This window comes from Nothobranchius furzeri, chromosome 18 (assembly GCF_043380555.1).
Source record: "Nothobranchius furzeri strain GRZ-AD chromosome 18, NfurGRZ-RIMD1, whole genome shotgun sequence".
Classification (NCBI taxonomy): Eukaryota; Metazoa; Chordata; class Actinopteri; order Cyprinodontiformes; family Nothobranchiidae; genus Nothobranchius; species Nothobranchius furzeri.
Window position 1 is genome coordinate 15,350,181 of NC_091758.1, and position 17,993 is coordinate 15,368,173.

Below are 17,993 nucleotides of genomic sequence, written 5' to 3' on the forward strand. Positions count from 1 at the left end.
TTTGTTTATCGATTTATTGTGAAATAACAGAAGTTGTGCTTGCTCCTTTTCCTGTTGGGCGGTTGTGATTTGGCGGTTGTCCATTTACTGCGGAGGTGCTCCGGCGTCCGGCGAAAATAGGATCGATTCTATTTTTGCCGGACGCCGGAACAGAGGGCGGTGCACTGCGCCGCACTGCCGGAGCACGGCCGCAGTAGTGGAATTGCTCTGATTGACTACAACGGGACCGATTTTGCTCCGGCGTTCGTGTCGGAGCGGAGGTAGTGGAATTTGGGGGTAACAAACTTCAGATATCACTCATTTGTTCATCAATTCTGTTATGATTGGTCGTAAGAATCTGTATTTTACATCTTTGTGTCATCCGAGTTGCAGTATTCAGTGATTGTGAGATCCAGAAGGTGGAGAATGATTAGTTACCTTGGAGGAGCTGATGTATTACAAGGGACATTGCTGCAAACAGCTGTTGTCAGTTTCTCTGCTCATTCCAACCACACATACGAAGTTAAGGAGGCAAATTTGCTCTCTTGATTTATTGTAGGTAAGTGTTAACATCCAGTCAAAAAATTATTGGGGCATAAAAGTATTTAGTAAGCCACCGATTGTGCAAGTTCTCCCACTTAAATTGATGACAGAGGTCAGTAATTTTCATCATAGGTACGCTTCAACTGTGAGAGACAGAATGTGAAAAAAATCCATGAATTCACACGGCAGGATTTTTAAAGAATTTATTTGTAAATCAGGGTGGAAAATAAGTATTTGGTCAATAACAAAAATTCAACTCAATACTTTGTAACATAACCTTTGTTGGTAATAACAGAGGTCAAATGATTACTATAGGTCTTTACCAGGTTTGCACACACAGTAGCTGGTATTTTGGCCCATTCCTCCATGCAGATCTTCTCGAGAGCAGTGATGTTTTGGGGCTGTCGCCGAGCAACACGGACTTTCAACTCCCTCCACAGATTTTCTATGGGGTTGAGGTCTGGAGACTGACTAGGCCACTCCAGGACTTTCAAATGCTTCTTACGGAGCCACTCCTTTATTGCCCGGGCGGTGTGTTTGGGATCATTGTCGTGTTGGAAGACCCAGCCAAGTTTCATCTTCAAAGCTCTCACTGATGGAATGAGGTTTTGGCTCAGAATCTCACGATACATGGCCCCATTCATCCTGTCCTTAACACGGATCAGTCGTCCTGTCCCCTTAGCAGAAAAACAGCCCCAAAGCATGATGTTCCCACCCCCATGCTTCACAGTAGGTATGGTGTTCTTGGGATGCAACTCAGTATTCTTCTTCCTCCAAACACAACGAGTTGAGTTTATACCAAAAAGTTCTACTTTGGTTTCATCTGACCACATGACATTCTCCCAATCCTCTGCTGTATCATCCATGTGCTCTCTGGCAAACTTCAGACGGGCCTGGACATGCACTGGCTTCAGCAGCGGAACACGTCTGGCACTGCAGGATTTGATTCCCTGCCGTTGTAGTGTGTTACTGATGGTGACCTTTGTTACTGTGGTCCCAGCTCTCTGCAGGTCATTCACCAGGTCCCCCTGTGTGGATCTGGGATTCTTGCTCATCTTTCTCATGATCATTTTGACCCCACGGGATGAGATCTTGGGTGGAGCCCCAGATCGAGGGAGATTATCAGTGGTCTTGTATGTCTTCCATTTTCTGATAATTGCTCCCACAGTTGATTTTTTCACACCAAGCTGCTTGCCTATTGTAGATTCACTCTTCCCAGTCTGGTGCAGGTCTACAATTCTTTTCCTGGTGTCCTTCGAAAGCTCTTTGGTCTAGGCCATAGTGGAGTTTGGAGTCAGACTGTTTGAGGCTGTAGACAGGTGTCTTTTATACAGATAATGAGTTCAAACAGGTGCCATTAATACAGGTAACGAGTGGAGGACAGAAAAGCTTCTTAAAGAAGACATTACAGGTCTGCGAGAGCCAGAGATTTTCCTTGTCTGAAGTGACCAAATACTTATTTTCCACCCTGATTTACAAATAAATTCTTTAAAAATCCTGCCATGTGAATTCATGGATTTTTTTTTCACATTTTGTCTCTCACAGTTGAAGTGTACCTATGATGTAAATTACTGACCTCTGTCATCAATTTAAGTGGGAGAACTTGCACAATCGTTGGCTGACTAAATACTTTATTTGCCCCACTGTAGCTTGTTTTAGGCATTAAACAGCACAATGCAGGTTAGAGCCCCCTTTGAACAAATGTTGAGGAACATAATAGGAACTTGTTTATTTATATATTTTTAAAGAATTTAAACATACATGAATTATTTAGGCTTTGGGGAATCACTTTTGTGTGAAAAAATTGTTTTCTGTCAAACCAGATTTATGTGGTGGGTGGTGGTTCCCCTTATTTAAAAAGGGGGACCGCAGGGTGTGTTCCAACTACAGGGGGATCGCACTCCTGAGCCTTCCTGGTAAAGTCTATTCAGGGGTTCTGGAGAAGGGGGTCCGTCGGATTGTTGAACCTCAGATTCAGGAGGAGCAATGTGGTTTTCGTCCTGGCCGTGGAACACTGGACCAGCTCTATACCCTTAGGGGGATCCTGGAGGGTGCGTGGGAATTTGCCCAACCAGTCTATATGTGTTTTGTGGATTTGGAGAAGGCGTTTGACCACGTCCCTCGAGGGGCCCTGTGGGGGGTACTCCGGGAGTATGGGGTACCAGGCCCATGAGATGTCTAAGTTGCAGCTGTTACACACCTGCTTAGACTCTATCAAAACCTGGATGGCTGGTAGCTTTCTTCAGCTGAATGAAGATAAGACTGAGATCCTCATCTGTGCCCCAGACACGCTGGTTCCCAAAGTCAGAGACTCTCTTGGTCAGCTTGCTTCTCACACCAAACCTTCTGTCAGGAATCTTGGCGTGACCTTTGACCCAGCTCTCATCCTGGATTCTCATGTCAGTTCTCTTGTTCACTCTTCCTTCTTCCATCTCAGGAACGTTGCTAAGCTGAGTCCCATTCTGTCCCGCTCTGAACTTGAGACAGTTCTCCACACCTTCATCTCCTCACACTTAGACTACTGTAACTCTCTTTTCACGTGTCTGAGCAGAACCTCCCTGAACCGTCTACAGGCGGTTCAGAAGGCCTGTGCTCAGTTTCTGACCAAGTCCTCCAAACACACCCACATCACCCTGCTTCTCCTCCAGCTTCACTGGCTGCCAGTCAACTTCAGGGTTCATTTCAAGATCCTGGTTCTGGTCTATAGGGCCTTACATGGACAAGCACCATCTTACATTGGTGATCTTCTTAGTCCCTACACCCCCAGCAGGTCCCTGAGGTCCAGTGATCAAAGCCTACTGGTTGTGCAGCACCAGGCTAAAGACCAAAGGTGACAGATCATTTGCTGCTGTGGCCCCAAGACTCTGGAACTCTCTCCCCCTGAGCCTGAGATCAGTGGACTCAGTGGTCTCCTTCAAAAAGCAGCTGAAGACCCACCTGTTCAAGCTGGCTTTTGTACAACCTTCTTCACCACTCTCTCTTTATTCTGCCCTCCCCACCTATTCCACCTTCCTCAGGATCCACTGATTTCCCCCTTTCCTGTTCACTCTCTCTCTTTCTTAACATTTTTCTTTTAAATCCCAATTGCCTATGTTTGCTCAATTTAAATATATTTTTAAACATTTTCTAAATGCTTTTTATATTATGACTTTTTTTTTTTTGTGAAGTGCCTCGTGATTTTTATCTTGAGGGCCGCTATAGAAACAATATTTTCTTCTTTTTCAGAGTAGATTCACTGCTCCTCCACATCGAGACGAGCCAGTTGAGGTGGCTTGGGCATCTGGTCAGGATGCCTCCTGGAGGCAAGGGGGAACTCAGGATGCGTTGGAGGGACAATGGCTCTCACTGGGCCAGGGAGATCCTTGGGGTTCCTTGGGAAGAGCTGGCCCAGGTTGCTGGGGAGAGGGAAGTCTGGGCTTCTCGACTTGGGCTGCTGCCGCTGTGACCCGACTCCGAATATGTGAAAGAAAATGGATGGATGGATGGATGGATGGATGGATGGAAGATTGATTCTCAGCTTAATTTTGATGTTCATGTCAATCATTTGCTTTGAGTTTGTTTTTTTTTCACCTAAGGAAGCTTTAAAGGGTTAAATCTTTGTTGACTAGGAATGACTTCGATAAGCTTATCTGTGCATTTATAACATCTTGTTTAGACTACTGCAGCAGTCTTTCCTTGGGTATTAAACATCGGATGTATTGCTAGCCTGCAGCTAGTTCAGAACGCTGATATTACTCCAGTTCTTGCCTCTCTGCATTGGATCCCAGTTAAGTTCCATGTACAATTCAAGATTTTGGTTTTAGCTTACAAATGCTTCAATGGACTTGCTCCTAGCTATTTATCTGAACTCTTCATGCGATATGTTCCAACTCGTGGATTCCATTCGGCTGACCAGCATGGGTTGAGTGTACCTAGGGCAAGGCTACAGAGGTTTTAGATCTTTCTATATGGCAGCACCGACTCTGTGGTTATATGTGTCCTATCTCCATTAGGCAGGTGCCATCTGTTGCCGGTTTTAACCCTTTGATGCATGAATTATGAAATCTTCAGCTTTTACTATTCCTAGATGACTTGGTAGTTCTGTTTGTTATCATTTCTTATGTCACATTTTTCATGCATTGTTTTTTCTGATTTGTTATGCTTTTACTTGACTGCTTATATTTTTTAATGTTTTTATATGTCTGTGTTCAGCACTTTGGACAACATTGTTGCATTTAAATGTGCTATACAAATGAATGCGATTTGATTTAATTTGATGCACTAACAATAGACTGAGCAGTCAGGATTGTGACAGGCACTGTGTGTTTTCTGGAATGAGAGACGAGAAATCAAAGGGACAGAGAAGTTCTCAATTTCAGTGAAAAAAACGTGATTATCATTTTTGGCATAATCGAGCAGCCCTACTGTGTATAGTAGCTTTATGCCATTTAGGTGTTATTTAACCAAACTAACAATAAGGAAAACATAGTTTTTAATTTTTTTAACTACTTACCTGGCTCAAAACTAGACTTTATCTTTAGCAGTTCACCTTTACTTTGGCCCAGTGTTCACCTTTACTTAACATAATGCAATGAAAATGGTATATGGCTTGTATTTGTATAGTGCCTTGCCTTCTACGGTTCTACAGGACACTTCTCAACACGCCAGTCATTGACCCATTCACACACACTTTCACACTCTGGTGGTGATGAGCTACATTGTACCCACAGCTGTTGTGGGGCACACTGACAGAAGTGAGCACCACCAATCCCTCCAATCACCACCAGCAGGCAAGGGAAGTTAAGTGCCTTGCCCAAGGACACAATGACTGTGACAGACTGAGTCTGACTCAATCCTACAAACTTCCAATAACAAGATGATCACTTAACACCACAGTCATCTTGCGTAACAGTTCACACTTCATCCTTAACTAAATCTAACAAAACACAAAACATAAAACCTAGCTTCATAGAATAAAGTGTAAAATACATATAAAAACTTTAAATAATATTTGTTTTATTTGTTTTTGGCAGGTGCCTCCAGGAAACAGAAAACTCCTGTTGAAACAACCAGAGTGTTCTTGTTTTTTCAGCTTGAGCGGTTGTTATTTTTTGGACTATTTGAGTGTTTAGAAAAAATCAAGCATGTTAAATAAAATTGTGCATTTGTCATTTAAAATTCAAATTTATTAGTGAATATTGTTGCTTAAAATTTCAAATGTATTATTCTGATTTAAATTACCATGGCCAGATCATATTTGGATCTGGACCAGAGCTGGGTCAGTCTCAGGTCAGATGTGGTCCAGATTTGTCCTGGAACTTGGCCAGAGTAGGACTGGATGACAATTTAAGAATCCAAATTCGACCCTGTGCCTTCTCCAGTTTTAGCCCTGGTTAGGAAAAATAGATCCGCACTGGTATTGGCCCGGTGTGCAAAAGGACACTGGCCCGGGTTTGTTTTGCGGACACAGGCTAGATGTTACGTAGGCTCTGGGCCAGATGTGGTCCAGATTTGTCCTTGAACTTGGCGAGAATGGAGCCAGATCACAAATTAGGAATCCACATCCAGCCCGGTGCCGGTCCAGTTTTGACCCTGTTTCGAAAAAATGGATCCACACCAGTATTGACCCAGTGTGCAAAAAGACACTGGCCCGGGTTTGTTTTTGCGGATCCGAGTCAGATATTATGAAAGAGAAATTGGCTGTAAATTTGGCAAGCTTCAGATCTTTCATTCCGGAGGAAAGAACCACTATAAATCTTGCCAAGTAGCAGCTATGCTGGGGGAGAGGAGATTCTGTGGTGATGTCATATATGCGACGTGCCAATGTCTGATTTGTAGTCATAAGAATTATGAATTTTTACAATCTGATGAATCTCAAAGTATGTTACAGGCATGGTCGAAACACACATCATTACTTTTCATTTAAATTGAAGTAATACATACTGTGTGTGCAATTCAGGGCATATGGCAAAGTGATGGCAACTGTATGATGTCAGCAAACAAGTTAAAAAAACAAAACTTTGCTACTCTATATAAGAACAGAAAAACTATGGAGATCATCATTCTATCTGACTCTAGTGACACGTTTTACTGTAAATTAGTAAAAAGTGGCCCTTTTCAGCAAAGCTTCTAAAAACACTTTTTATTTTTTTAATTTTTACCTCTGATGAAAGGAGGAGGAGCAATAAACTAGTCCTGCCTGAAGCTCGGTGTGGCAAGTAGGTCATTTTTGGTTAGATAGGTCGTGTTATCGAGTGAGTGTGTGTGAGTTCATTCGTTTTGGATTAAATACATTTTTCTTAAAAAATAGTAAATTAATTTTTGGAGGCTATAAAAACTCCAGCAGGTCCAGACATCAAGTCCACGGTTTCCAAATGATAGAACGAACTGCACCATCTTTCCTTTCTGGTGCGTTTTGTGCAGCTAAAAACACATTTGTTTGTGGTGTGCATAACAGACCAGAGGATTACAATCCCAATGATGTGATGGGAGTTCAACATGCCTCCTATCTTCCAGAGCCCCGTGGTGGAGTTTCGAAAAATTGCCGGCTCCTAGAGCTCAGCTCAGCATCGGAACCAGGTCAGAGAGGTCAGCGCTGAGATCCAGAAGCAGATGGGGAACTCTTAAAAAATCCTAGCGAGCCGGGTATGCTGGTTTCTGGGTTGGAACTGGCTCAGAACCGCCAGCCCCACCATCCCAAAAAGGATGCGGAGCATTTAAAAACCCCTAGCAGGCAAGGGAAACTGGTTTCTGGGTCGGAACTGGCTCAGAACCGGCGCCCCTTACCTCCAGAAAAGGATGCAAAGCTTTTAAAAATTCCTAGAGAGCTGGTTTCTAGGTCAGAAGCGGCTCAGAACCGGAGCCCCTAGAAGAGGATGCAGAGCTTTTAAGAATTTCTAGCGAGCTGGGGAAGCTGGTTTCTGGGTCGGAGCCAGGTCTGAGCCGCCTGCCCTGAATAGAATGACAGGCGGCTCTCTCTAAAGAACTAAGCTACGTTACGTGAACGGATATTAATAAGAATGAAACAGCTCACAAACGCTCATTGTGGTTTGTTATTGTCAAGAAGAAATATTATATTAACGGACCAATAAGACAATAATAATCGTCTGGTACATGACTATAATCTGTAAAACATTGGGATGCTAGCACACAAGTTTAAGCTAGCTAGCTAGCATCGTTCACTCATCAAGACACCTGCTCGTTCCACATGACCTCCTGACACCCCAGCTAAATCTCTTTCTTTTGGCTATTATTTTGCCCTCTGGCTTGTCTCTGTTCTTTGGGCGTACAGCAGGCTCATAACTGTATGGTTGTGGTCCACCATAAGTATATAAACATTTCAAGTTTCCACTGTGTCAGAACTGGCATTAGAATCAACATTGTTGTCTGGATTAAGCTTACAGGACTCGCTCTGCCCGGTTTGGCAGAAGAAAATATTTTTCTCACAAAAATTACTCCCAAAGCCTAAACAATTTATTATGTGTACATTTGCATTTAGAACAAGTTCTTCTTACGTTTCTCTAAATATTTCTTCAAAGGAGGCTCTAACCTGCAATATGTTCTTTAAAGGCCTAAAATGAAGAGCTGTTTCAGAACAGTTTAGATGAAGATTAAAATATTTTCAAGAAACAAGAAAGGAAACAAAGCTGTCATTGTATTCCATTCTTAAGATTTTATGTACTGGATGACAAATAACCCTAAATAAACTTATCTGATCTTTATTATTCCAACTCCTTCTAGTTTGTTTGAATTTTAAGATCAATTCAGGCTTCAATGACTCACAAAAAGTTTGAAAAAGTTCCAGCCAGCGTGAGTCACAGAATGAGGTGGTTTTGGTTTTTACCTCCATCATTGAGCTGAATTTATATATTTAGTTCATCTTGTGGTGAGATTTCCATCAATGGAACAACATTTTCTACTAATTGGGTGGCTTGTTCTAGGAAACAGGCTGTACAAACCATCAGGGGGCAAACCAAAGATAGCTTCATAAAGAAAAAGTCAGAAAGGAGATTTAAATGGACTTTAAAAGTTGGCAAAAAACTGCATCTGTTAGATAACAGCCAACCAAGTCAACTCATCTCTAAATATGTTTGTGTCTACAATGCATATGAAAAGGTTGTGTAAATGACCCACTGCATAGGTTAGCTACAAAACAGGAATGATTTTACACAAATTCAACCCCCCCCCCCCCCCAACCCCTTGTTCAAGGCAAAGAAAAGAAATGTCATTATACATTGTCACTTATGAGTAGGGCTGCACAATATATCACAAATATATCGTTTTGGCGATATCAGCATGTGCAATATGCATATCGCAAAGAACAGATATACATCGCAATGAATGGTCAGTTCAAATGTTTGCTACACATAAAGCATTCTGTCAATCAAAAGGAAGCATGATTTTTTTTTAACAAATCAAACAGAGTTTTTCACCCATTTAGCCAATTGGGTGGGTTCTCATAGGTCAGAAGCCCGTCCCTGAGGCGGACGGCACTTCATTTTGATGGTTAGCAAACACCTGCGTTAGCTTTGTTCCACTCTTTCTGCTGATGCTGCTTTTCCCGGGATCCACTTTTCTTTTTCCTTTCCTCACATCTTTTGCTTTTCTCATTTTTATTATTTAGTTTGTCAATTTTTTATTTTTTTGTTTTTGATTATTTTTGTTACAGGGTTACGTTTTTATTCATCGCAAGTAATATCGTCATTGCAATATTAGTCACTGTTATCACATATCACAGGTTTTCCTAATATTGTACAGCCCTACTTATGAGAGATTATGAATCAAGCAGTCGGAGGAGTCCAGGAAAATAAATCAGGCAAATTCCTATAACACAGTGAAAGGTTGTGAGTTTTGTGCTGGATGTGGGAACATTGGACCAGTCTTTTTCTGCCATAAGGCACTGGAGGACAAATGCTGGGCAGTCTTGTATGGAAATTCCTCATGGGAGATTTTGAATCTACATTTATTTTATACAGTTTAAATGCAGGAAATTCAGGTCTTCACAAGATTCTGACCATCTAAAATCCTACCGGTGGGACATAGTTCTGATTGAACAAATTCAGTTTGTTAATAAAATAACATCTATCGTTCATTGAAGTGTTATTTTATTAGCTGTATATTTAGCATTGATGTAATTTATATTCAATTATACGATTGTTTCCAGTGGAAAGTAGAAGCAAGGCTGATTATCTGTAACATTTCCAGTCTGATTCTGTCTGAATGACCATGTGAAGTACAGTTGCGTTTTACGTTTGTGTCAAGCAACCGTGTGACAGAGTAAAGAGTAAAACATCACCTCCTTCCATACATGTGAGTGCTCATAACATCAGGAATTACTGTGGATTTTGGGCTTCTGCAGTAACACGCTTCAATCATAACCCCACGCTTCAACAACTCAGATGTTGCAGAGTGCGCTTTCCTTAAATGCAAATATATTCCTAAGTAAATACAAAAATATCTTTCTCATGCACCTCTTTATTTACGTTTACTGATGAACTTTCTCCTGTTTTATCAAACAGGAGTGATGTATATTCTCGGTGTGAAGCCCGATCTTGTTTGACCCCAGAACATCATCATCACATTATGTTCTGTGCACTTCTTTAGCTACTGCTTTACTCAGTGAAGATATAAAATAAATAAATGTTAGCATTAGACATTTACAAACATTATGATTGTTCTGTATCTGGCATCTGCAACCTTGATCAGTCTGAAGGTGAGGCACTGCTATCAAACAACAAAATACATGGGGGTATGAGATTTTATGAACATACAAGTTTATCTTGTCCTGTCATCACTTTTTAATAATGTTACTATATTTAACCCATAATCAAACAGATTTAGTGTATATGGTACGCTGTTTCTGCTTAGAACATGTGATATTTATTTTGATCATCACTTTGCTTCATGTGACACCTCTGTCCTGTTAATCGGCCACCTCTCTCACCCTGCGTCTCCCATGTCTCTTCAATGTTGCTTTCCTACCTTTCCGAACATTCCCATCTGTGGTGCGCTGAAACTCCCCAGCACTTAGCAGAAAGCAGGCTCTGTCGTGGGGGTAGCGCTCGCGACTGGTGTTGGAGCCGAGACCACCAGTGGCTGGGCTGCGCTCGTCCCCAAGGACTTGGTCTATGGTGGGGCAGTCCTCGTTGGCCAGGGCTGCTGCATTCGCTGCTGTTTCACCATTCTGCTTGGAATCTGAGAAAATGGATGTGTGGAATTGGGATGATCATCAAAAATGCAAGAAAATATTTAAAGCACTAATAAGAGAATGGGCATCCTTCAAAGGTATTTCAAGGAAAACTTCTCTCTAAGGAAAACTGTCTACTTATTTGTACTCCTAAATGAGGTGGATGTTAATTTATTAACCATAAATTCTAAAAGCAAGTGTTAATTGGGGGACACAGAACACATCACTGTGTGGTAGTTTTCTGCTGACAGCTTTAAAACCAGTCAAACCACATGTTTCTCCATACTTTTTAAAATATCTATATAATTCCAAATAACATACAAGATGACCCAGTGACATTTATATTGCTGGTTTTTGGTCTGTGATCCGGTCTGAGGCTGGCTGCAGCTCGGTCTGATCCATCATGGATCTTGCCCTCACAGGAGTGAGCACTCCAACTACGGCAATCACCTCAAGTGTCAATAAAAACAATGAAGCAGTGATTCAACTTTAACTTGATTCATGTATAAAAAGCAAGAAGATTGTACAAGCACAAAAATGGGACCCAGACTCTTTGGATGGTCTCCAAAAACACCCAATTACCAAAGATCAGTACATGGGACTGTGTCAACATCTGTGTGTCACAAATCTTATCCTACATGAACGAGATGCGAAAGCCATGGCTGTTGCTGTATCTAGCCTAACTGTGTAAAGAACAAACACTCCAGCCTACTGGACAGATACAAAATGAGTCCATGGTCTAGGTCATGTCTCACAGAGAAAACGTATCCAACAATACTGATATAAATATAGAAGTTACCTCCCTCTCCCATAAACTTTCATTTACTTACATGGTATTTTACATGGGGTTGTGGGTGAGCTTTTTCACCATGGGGGCCATATCAGGTTTTGTTTTTGTGTTTTTTGTGGGGAAGCGAACCAATCCCAAGGGGTAAACTCCACCTGCCGAAAGTCAAACCAACGCTGAACTTACAAAAATTGCAGACCCTCCTTATGCTCTAAGGCAGAGGTCGGCAACCCACGGCTCTGGAGCCGCATGTGGTTCTTTCATCCATCTGAGGCGGCTCTCTGTGCTTGTAAAATATTGAATGAATATTTAATTAAAATGTATTTTACTTTACTGCAATAATTTTTTTATCTGTATGCCAATTCTAAATATCAAGATTTGTCATGATCATGCCCTGATGTCTGTGTTTTCCTGTCTCCCTGCAGCAGCAGTAACCTAAGCTGACTAATTCCACCTGTGCTGCTCCCCATTTAAGCACCTGGCTCCTACTGCTCAGTGCAAGATCATCTGCTGCCTTGTCACAGTCTGTTGAGCATTTAAACCTATCTGCCTGACTATTGCCCGGTCTCTACCTGCGTGACCACGGAACCTGCCTATCGCCTTAGTCCCTGTCTGGACCGGAGTAATCACATTTATTGGCAGCCCTCACCAACGCTGCGGCTGTTATCAGGAGGTCAGTCAGTCTTCTAATAAGTCATCTGAATCATCTCCCTCGCTGACTGTTTTCTGTCTCCCAGGCCACGCTGCCCAGAACCAAATTCAGCGGGTCCAGATCGCTGTATCAAGTCCTTTTATAACTTTCTCTGTTGTTGGATCTGACTGATTGATACTAGGTCTGACCGTGACAAAATTGTCATCTTTTAAAAACGTGTGTGTGTGTGTGTGTGTGTGTAAGTGTGTGTGTGTGTGTGTGTGTGTGTGTGTGTGTGTGTGTGTGTGTGTGTGTGTGTGTGTGTGTGTGTGTGTGTGTGTGTGTGTTGTACTTCAAGCACTGGTCTAAACAGCCTGACCAGTATCCAGTTATCCGTTATAAGTAAATAATTTCACTCAGTACGAATATTTCACCCGTATCCAGAGTATGTGAAGATCTGTCAAAATGTCTGAAATGTCATATCCCAACTTCCTCCTTTCTTTGTTTACTGGGACACCTGGACGATGTCCCGATTTAAACATCTCTAGTTCTCGTGGTTCTGACTGCCATATGCATCGCTAAGAAAACTATCCTCATGAATTGGAAAAATAGAGATACTCTTTGCATCAACCAGTATAGAAATCTTTTGTTAGATCATATTACTCTTGATAAAGCCTCTGCTTCCACTTCAAATCAATATCTCTGGGCTCCTTTGATCGGTACCATCACATAGCGATGATGGAGGATCATTGATATTGTCCTGCGGGATGATGTAGGTGATGGGGTGGAGGGTCTGAGTTTGGAGTATCCGGACATTCTCTGGAGGTGGGTTCACTGGGGGTGTCTGGGGCTGGGAGAATGCTGCCCCCCTCTGGATGTGCTTGGGTTGCCTCGGGGGTTGGACTACTAGCAGTTGCGAGTGGGGCCTCTGGAGGGGTCTCGGTGGCTGCCATGGGTTGCTCCCTGGCAGCTGCATCGCCCCTGAGTAGGTCTGGGTGGAGGCCTGGGGGCTCGGGGTGTGGGGGTGGTGGGCCACGTGTGGGGATCTGGGTGGGGACTTGGGGATGAGGTCCTGACTCGTAAGCTGCTGGGAAGAAGGCAGGAACAAGCGGCAGTGCATGGCCCAGGCTCAAGACCCTCAGGTGGACCTTGGCTCCTCTGGAATAATAACAACTCTGCCCCATCACAGGGGAGGGGGATGTCCAGGAGGAGGAGGACCCAACCTTACCTGGATGTCCCATGTCTTAAATATTCTGGAAGTTGTGCAAAAGCAGGGATGGGAGTAGATATTCTGCTGTGTTGGGGCGGCTCTGCGATGCTGCTGCATTGGGCCCTGGCAAGATGGGCTGGGGTCTCCATGCTGTGGTAAGCGAGCAGTGCAGGCATCGTCTGGCCTATGCCAGCTGATGCAACCACACAATCCCACTTTCCCCCACAGCCCTCTGTGTCTAAGTGCAGTTTAAAGTTGGAAGTGGGCACCGGCACTCGGGATGAGGCTGAAAGATCCCCCTGCCAAATGCAGTTGAGTGTGCTCACTCCCAACTTTCCGAACATTCCCATCTGTGGTGCGCTGAAACTCCCCAGCACTCAGCAGAAAGCAGGCTCTGTCGTGGGGGTAGCGCTCGCGACTGGTGTTGGAGCCGAGACCACCAGTGGCTGGGCTGCGCTCGTCCCCAAGGACTTGGTCTATGGTGGGGCAGTCCTCGTTGGCCAGGGCTGCTGCATTCGCTGCTGTTTCACCATTCTGCTTGGAATCTGAGAAAATGGATGTGTGGAATTGGGATGATCATCAAAAATGCAAGAAAATATTTAAAGCACTAATAAGAGAATGGGCATCCTTCAAAGGTATTTCAAGGAAAACTTCTCTCTAAGGAAAACTGTCTACTTATTTGTACTCCTAAATGAGGTGGATGTTAATTTATTAACCATAAATTCTAAAAGCAAGTGTTAATTGGGGGACACAGAACACATCACTGTGTGGTAGTTTTCTGCTGACAGCTTTAAAACCAGTCAAACCACATGTTTCTCCATACTTTTTAAAATATCTATATAATTCCAAATAACATACAAGATGACCCAGTGACATTTATATTGCTGGTTTTTGGTCTGTGATCCGGTCTGAGGCTGGCTGCAGCTCGGTCTGATCCATCATGGATCTTGCCCTCACAGGAGTGAGCACTCCAACTACGGCAATCACCTCAAGTGTCAATAAAAACAATGAAGCAGTGATTCAACTTTAACTTGATTCATGTATAAAAAGCAAGAAGATTGTACAAGCACAAAAATGGGACCCAGACTCTTTGGATGGTCTCCAAAAACACCCAATTACCAAAGATCAGTACATGGGACTGTGTCAACATCTGTGTGTCACAAATCTTATCCTACATGAACGAGATGCGAAAACCATGGCTGTTGCTGTATCTAGCCTAACTGTGTAAAGAACAAACACTCCAGCCTACTGGACAGATACAAAATGAGTCCATGGTCTAGGTCATGTCTCACAGAGAAAACGTATCCAACAATACTGATATAAATATAGAAGTTACCTCCCTCTCCCATAAACTTTCATTTACTTACATGGTATTTTACATGGGGTTGTGGGTGAGCTTTTTCACCATGGGGGCCATATCAGGTTTTGTTTTTGTGTTTTTTGTGGGGAAGCGAACCAATCCCAAGGGGTAAACTCCACCTGCCGAAAGTCAAACCAACGCTGAACTTACAAAAATTGCAGACCCTCCTTATGCTCTAAGGCAGAGGTCGGCAACCCACGGCTCTGGAGCCGCATGTGGTTCTTTCATCCATCTGAGGCGGCTCTCTGTGCTTGTAAAATATTGAATGAATATTTAATTAAAATGTATTTTACTTTACTGCAATAATTTTTTTATCTGTATGCCAATTCTAAATATCAAGATTTGTCATGATCATGCCCTGATGTCTGTGTTTTCCTGTCTCCCTGCAGCAGCAGTAACCTAAGCTGACTAATTCCACCTGTGCTGCTCCCCATTTAAGCACCTGGCTCCTACTGCTCAGTGCAAGATCATCTGCTGCCTTGTCACAGTCTGTTGAGCATTTAAACCTATCTGCCTGACTATTGCCCGGTCTCTACCTGCGTGACCACGGAACCTGCCTATCGCCTTAGTCCCTGTCTGGACCGGAGTAATCACATTTATTGGCAGCCCTCACCAACGCTGCGGCTGTTATCAGGAGGTCAGTCAGTCTTCTAATAAGTCATCTGAATCATCTCCCTCGCTGACTGTTTTCTGTCTCCCAGGCCACGCTGCCCAGAACCAAATTCAGCGGGTCCAGATCGCTGTATCAAGTCCTTTTATAACTTTCTCTGTTGTTGGATCTGACTGATTGATACTAGGTCTGACCGTGACAAAATTGTCATCTTTTAAAAACGTGTGTGTGTGTGTGTGTGTGTGTGTGTGTAAGTGTGTGTGTGTGTGTGTGTGTGTGTGTGTGTGTGTGTGTGTGTGTGTGTGTGTGTGTGTGTGTGTGTGTGTGTGTTGTACTTCAAGCACTGGTCTAAACAGCCTGACCAGTATCCAGTTATCCGTTATAAGTAAATAATTTCACTCAGTACGAATATTTCACCCGTATCCAGAGTATGTGAAGATCTGTCAAAATGTCTGAAATGTCATATCCCAACTTCCTCCTTTCTTTGTTTACTGGGACACCTGGACGATGTCCCGATTTAAACATCTCTAGTTCTCGTGGTTCTGACTGCCATATGCATCGCTAAGAAAACTATCCTCATGAATTGGAAAAATAGAGATACTCTTTGCATCAACCAGTATAGAAATCTTTTGTTAGATCATATTACTCTTGATAAAGCCTCTGCTTCCACTTCAAATCAATATCTCTGGGCTCCTTTGATCGGTACCATCACATAGCGATGATGGAGGATCATTGATATTGTCCTGCGGGATGATGTAGGTGATGGGGTGGAGGGTCTGAGTTTGGAGTATCCGGACATTCTCTGGAGGTGGGTTCACTGGGGGTGTCTGGGGCTGGGAGAATGCTGCCCCCCTCTGGATGTGCTTGGGTTGCCTCGGGGGTTGGACTACTAGCAGTTGCGAGTGGGGCCTCTGGAGGGGTCTCGGTGGCTGCCATGGGTTGCTCCCTGGCAGCTGCATCGCCCCTGAGTAGGTCTGGGTGGAGGCCTGGGGGCTCGGGGTGTGGGGGTGGTGGGCCACGTGTGGGGATCTGGGTGGGGACTTGGGGATGAGGTCCTGACTCGTAAGCTGCTGGGAAGAAGGCAGGAACAAGTGGCAGTGCATGGCCCAGGCTCAAGACCCTCAGGTGGACCTTGGCTCCTCTGGAATAATAACAACTCTGCCCCATCACAGGGGAGGGGGATGTCCAGGAGGAGGAGGACCCAACCTTACCTGGATGTCCCATGTCTTAAATATTCTGGAAGTTGTGCAAAAGCAGGGATGGGAGTAGATATTCTGCTGTGTTGGGGCGGCTCTGCGATGCTGCTGCATTGGGCCCTGGCAAGATGGGCTGGGGTCTCCATGCCCTGGGTGGCATTTTGGGAATGGAGGTGCATATTGGGGCCAGTGGAGGAGCTGGCTCCCTGGAAGGCATAGGCCAACCAGCCATTCCTCCCCATCCCCATACATTTTTCTCCTCCTGCTCCCTCACATCATCACACAAACATGCACATAGGACCTTAGGGGGGTGGACAAGTCAGGGGGTGTGGGTATGGATCCCATTTCCGCATTCCTGTGGCAACCTGCCCCCTAATTTTATTTGCACTTTAAACACTTCCACCAACATCATTTCACGCAAACACACTCTTGGGGCCTTGGGAGTGAGCACACTCAACTGCATTTGGCAGGGGGATCTTTCAGCCTCATCCCGAGTGCCGGTGCCCACTTCCAACTTTAAACTGCACTTAGACACAGAGGGCTGTGGGGGAAAGTGGGATTGTGTGGTTGCATCAACTGGCATAGGCCAGACGATGCCTGCACTGCTCGCTTACCACAGCCATGGAATACACCTCATCAACACGCACCAACAAAGTATTGGAGCAGGCAGAGGGTGACTAGGGGTCTTAGCACACCTCTGTTGCCGCTTGGCTTCCCGGGGCTGGAGGCTAGGAGGGGGAGCTGGCCATCATGTTGGGGTCTGGGGTGGTGGGTTGCTTTGTTCGGCATTGAGCGGGCAGAGCCGGGGTCTCCATGCCCTGGGTGGCATTTTGGGAATGGAGGTGCATATTGGGGCCAGTGGAGGAGCTGGCTCCCTGGAAGGCATAGGCCAACCAGCCATTCCTCCCCATCCCCATACATTTTTCTCCTCCTGCTCCCTCACATCATCACACAAACATGCACATAGGACCTTAGGGGGGTGGACAAGTCAGGGGGTGTGGGTATGGATCCCATTTCCGCATTCCTGTGGCAACCTGCCCCCTAATTTTATTTGCACTTTAAACACTTCCACCAACATCATTTCACGCAAACACACTCTTGGGGCCTTGGGAGTGAGCACACTCAACTGCATTTGGCAGGGGGATCTTTCAGCCTCATCCCGAGTGCCGGTGCCCACTTCCAACTTTAAACTGCACTTAGACACAGAGGGCTGTGGGGGAAAGTGGGATTGTGTGGTTGCATCAGCTGGCATAGGCCAGACGATGCCTGCACTGCTCGCTTACCACAGCCATGGAATACACCTCATCAACACGCACCAACAAAGTATTGGAGCAGGCAGAGGGTGACTAGGGGTCTTAGCACACCTCTGTTGCCGCTTGGCTTCCCGGGGCTGGAGGCTAGGAGGGGGAGCTGGCCATCATGTTGGGGTCTGGGGTGGTGGGTTGCTTTGTTCGGCATTGAGCGGGCAGAGCCGGGGTCTCCATGCCCTGGGTGGCATTTTGGGAATGGAGG

General features: G+C 44.6%; 1 protein-coding gene across 2 annotated transcripts in view; it reads right to left on the reverse strand.

Moving 5' to 3' along the window:
* Nucleotides 1-17,993, reverse strand: part of LOC107391775 (voltage-gated potassium channel KCNC1) — a 104,959-nt gene that overhangs the window by 29,896 nt on the left and 57,070 nt on the right. For both annotated transcript variants that reach the window (XM_070546997.1, XM_070546996.1), the window contains exon 4: nucleotides 10,483-13,860. In XM_070546997.1, coding sequence (XP_070403098.1) covers nucleotides 13,565-13,860 — 296 coding nt within the window. In that variant the 3' untranslated portion in view covers nucleotides 10,483-13,564. The remainder of the gene's footprint in view (nucleotides 1-10,482; nucleotides 13,861-17,993) is intronic.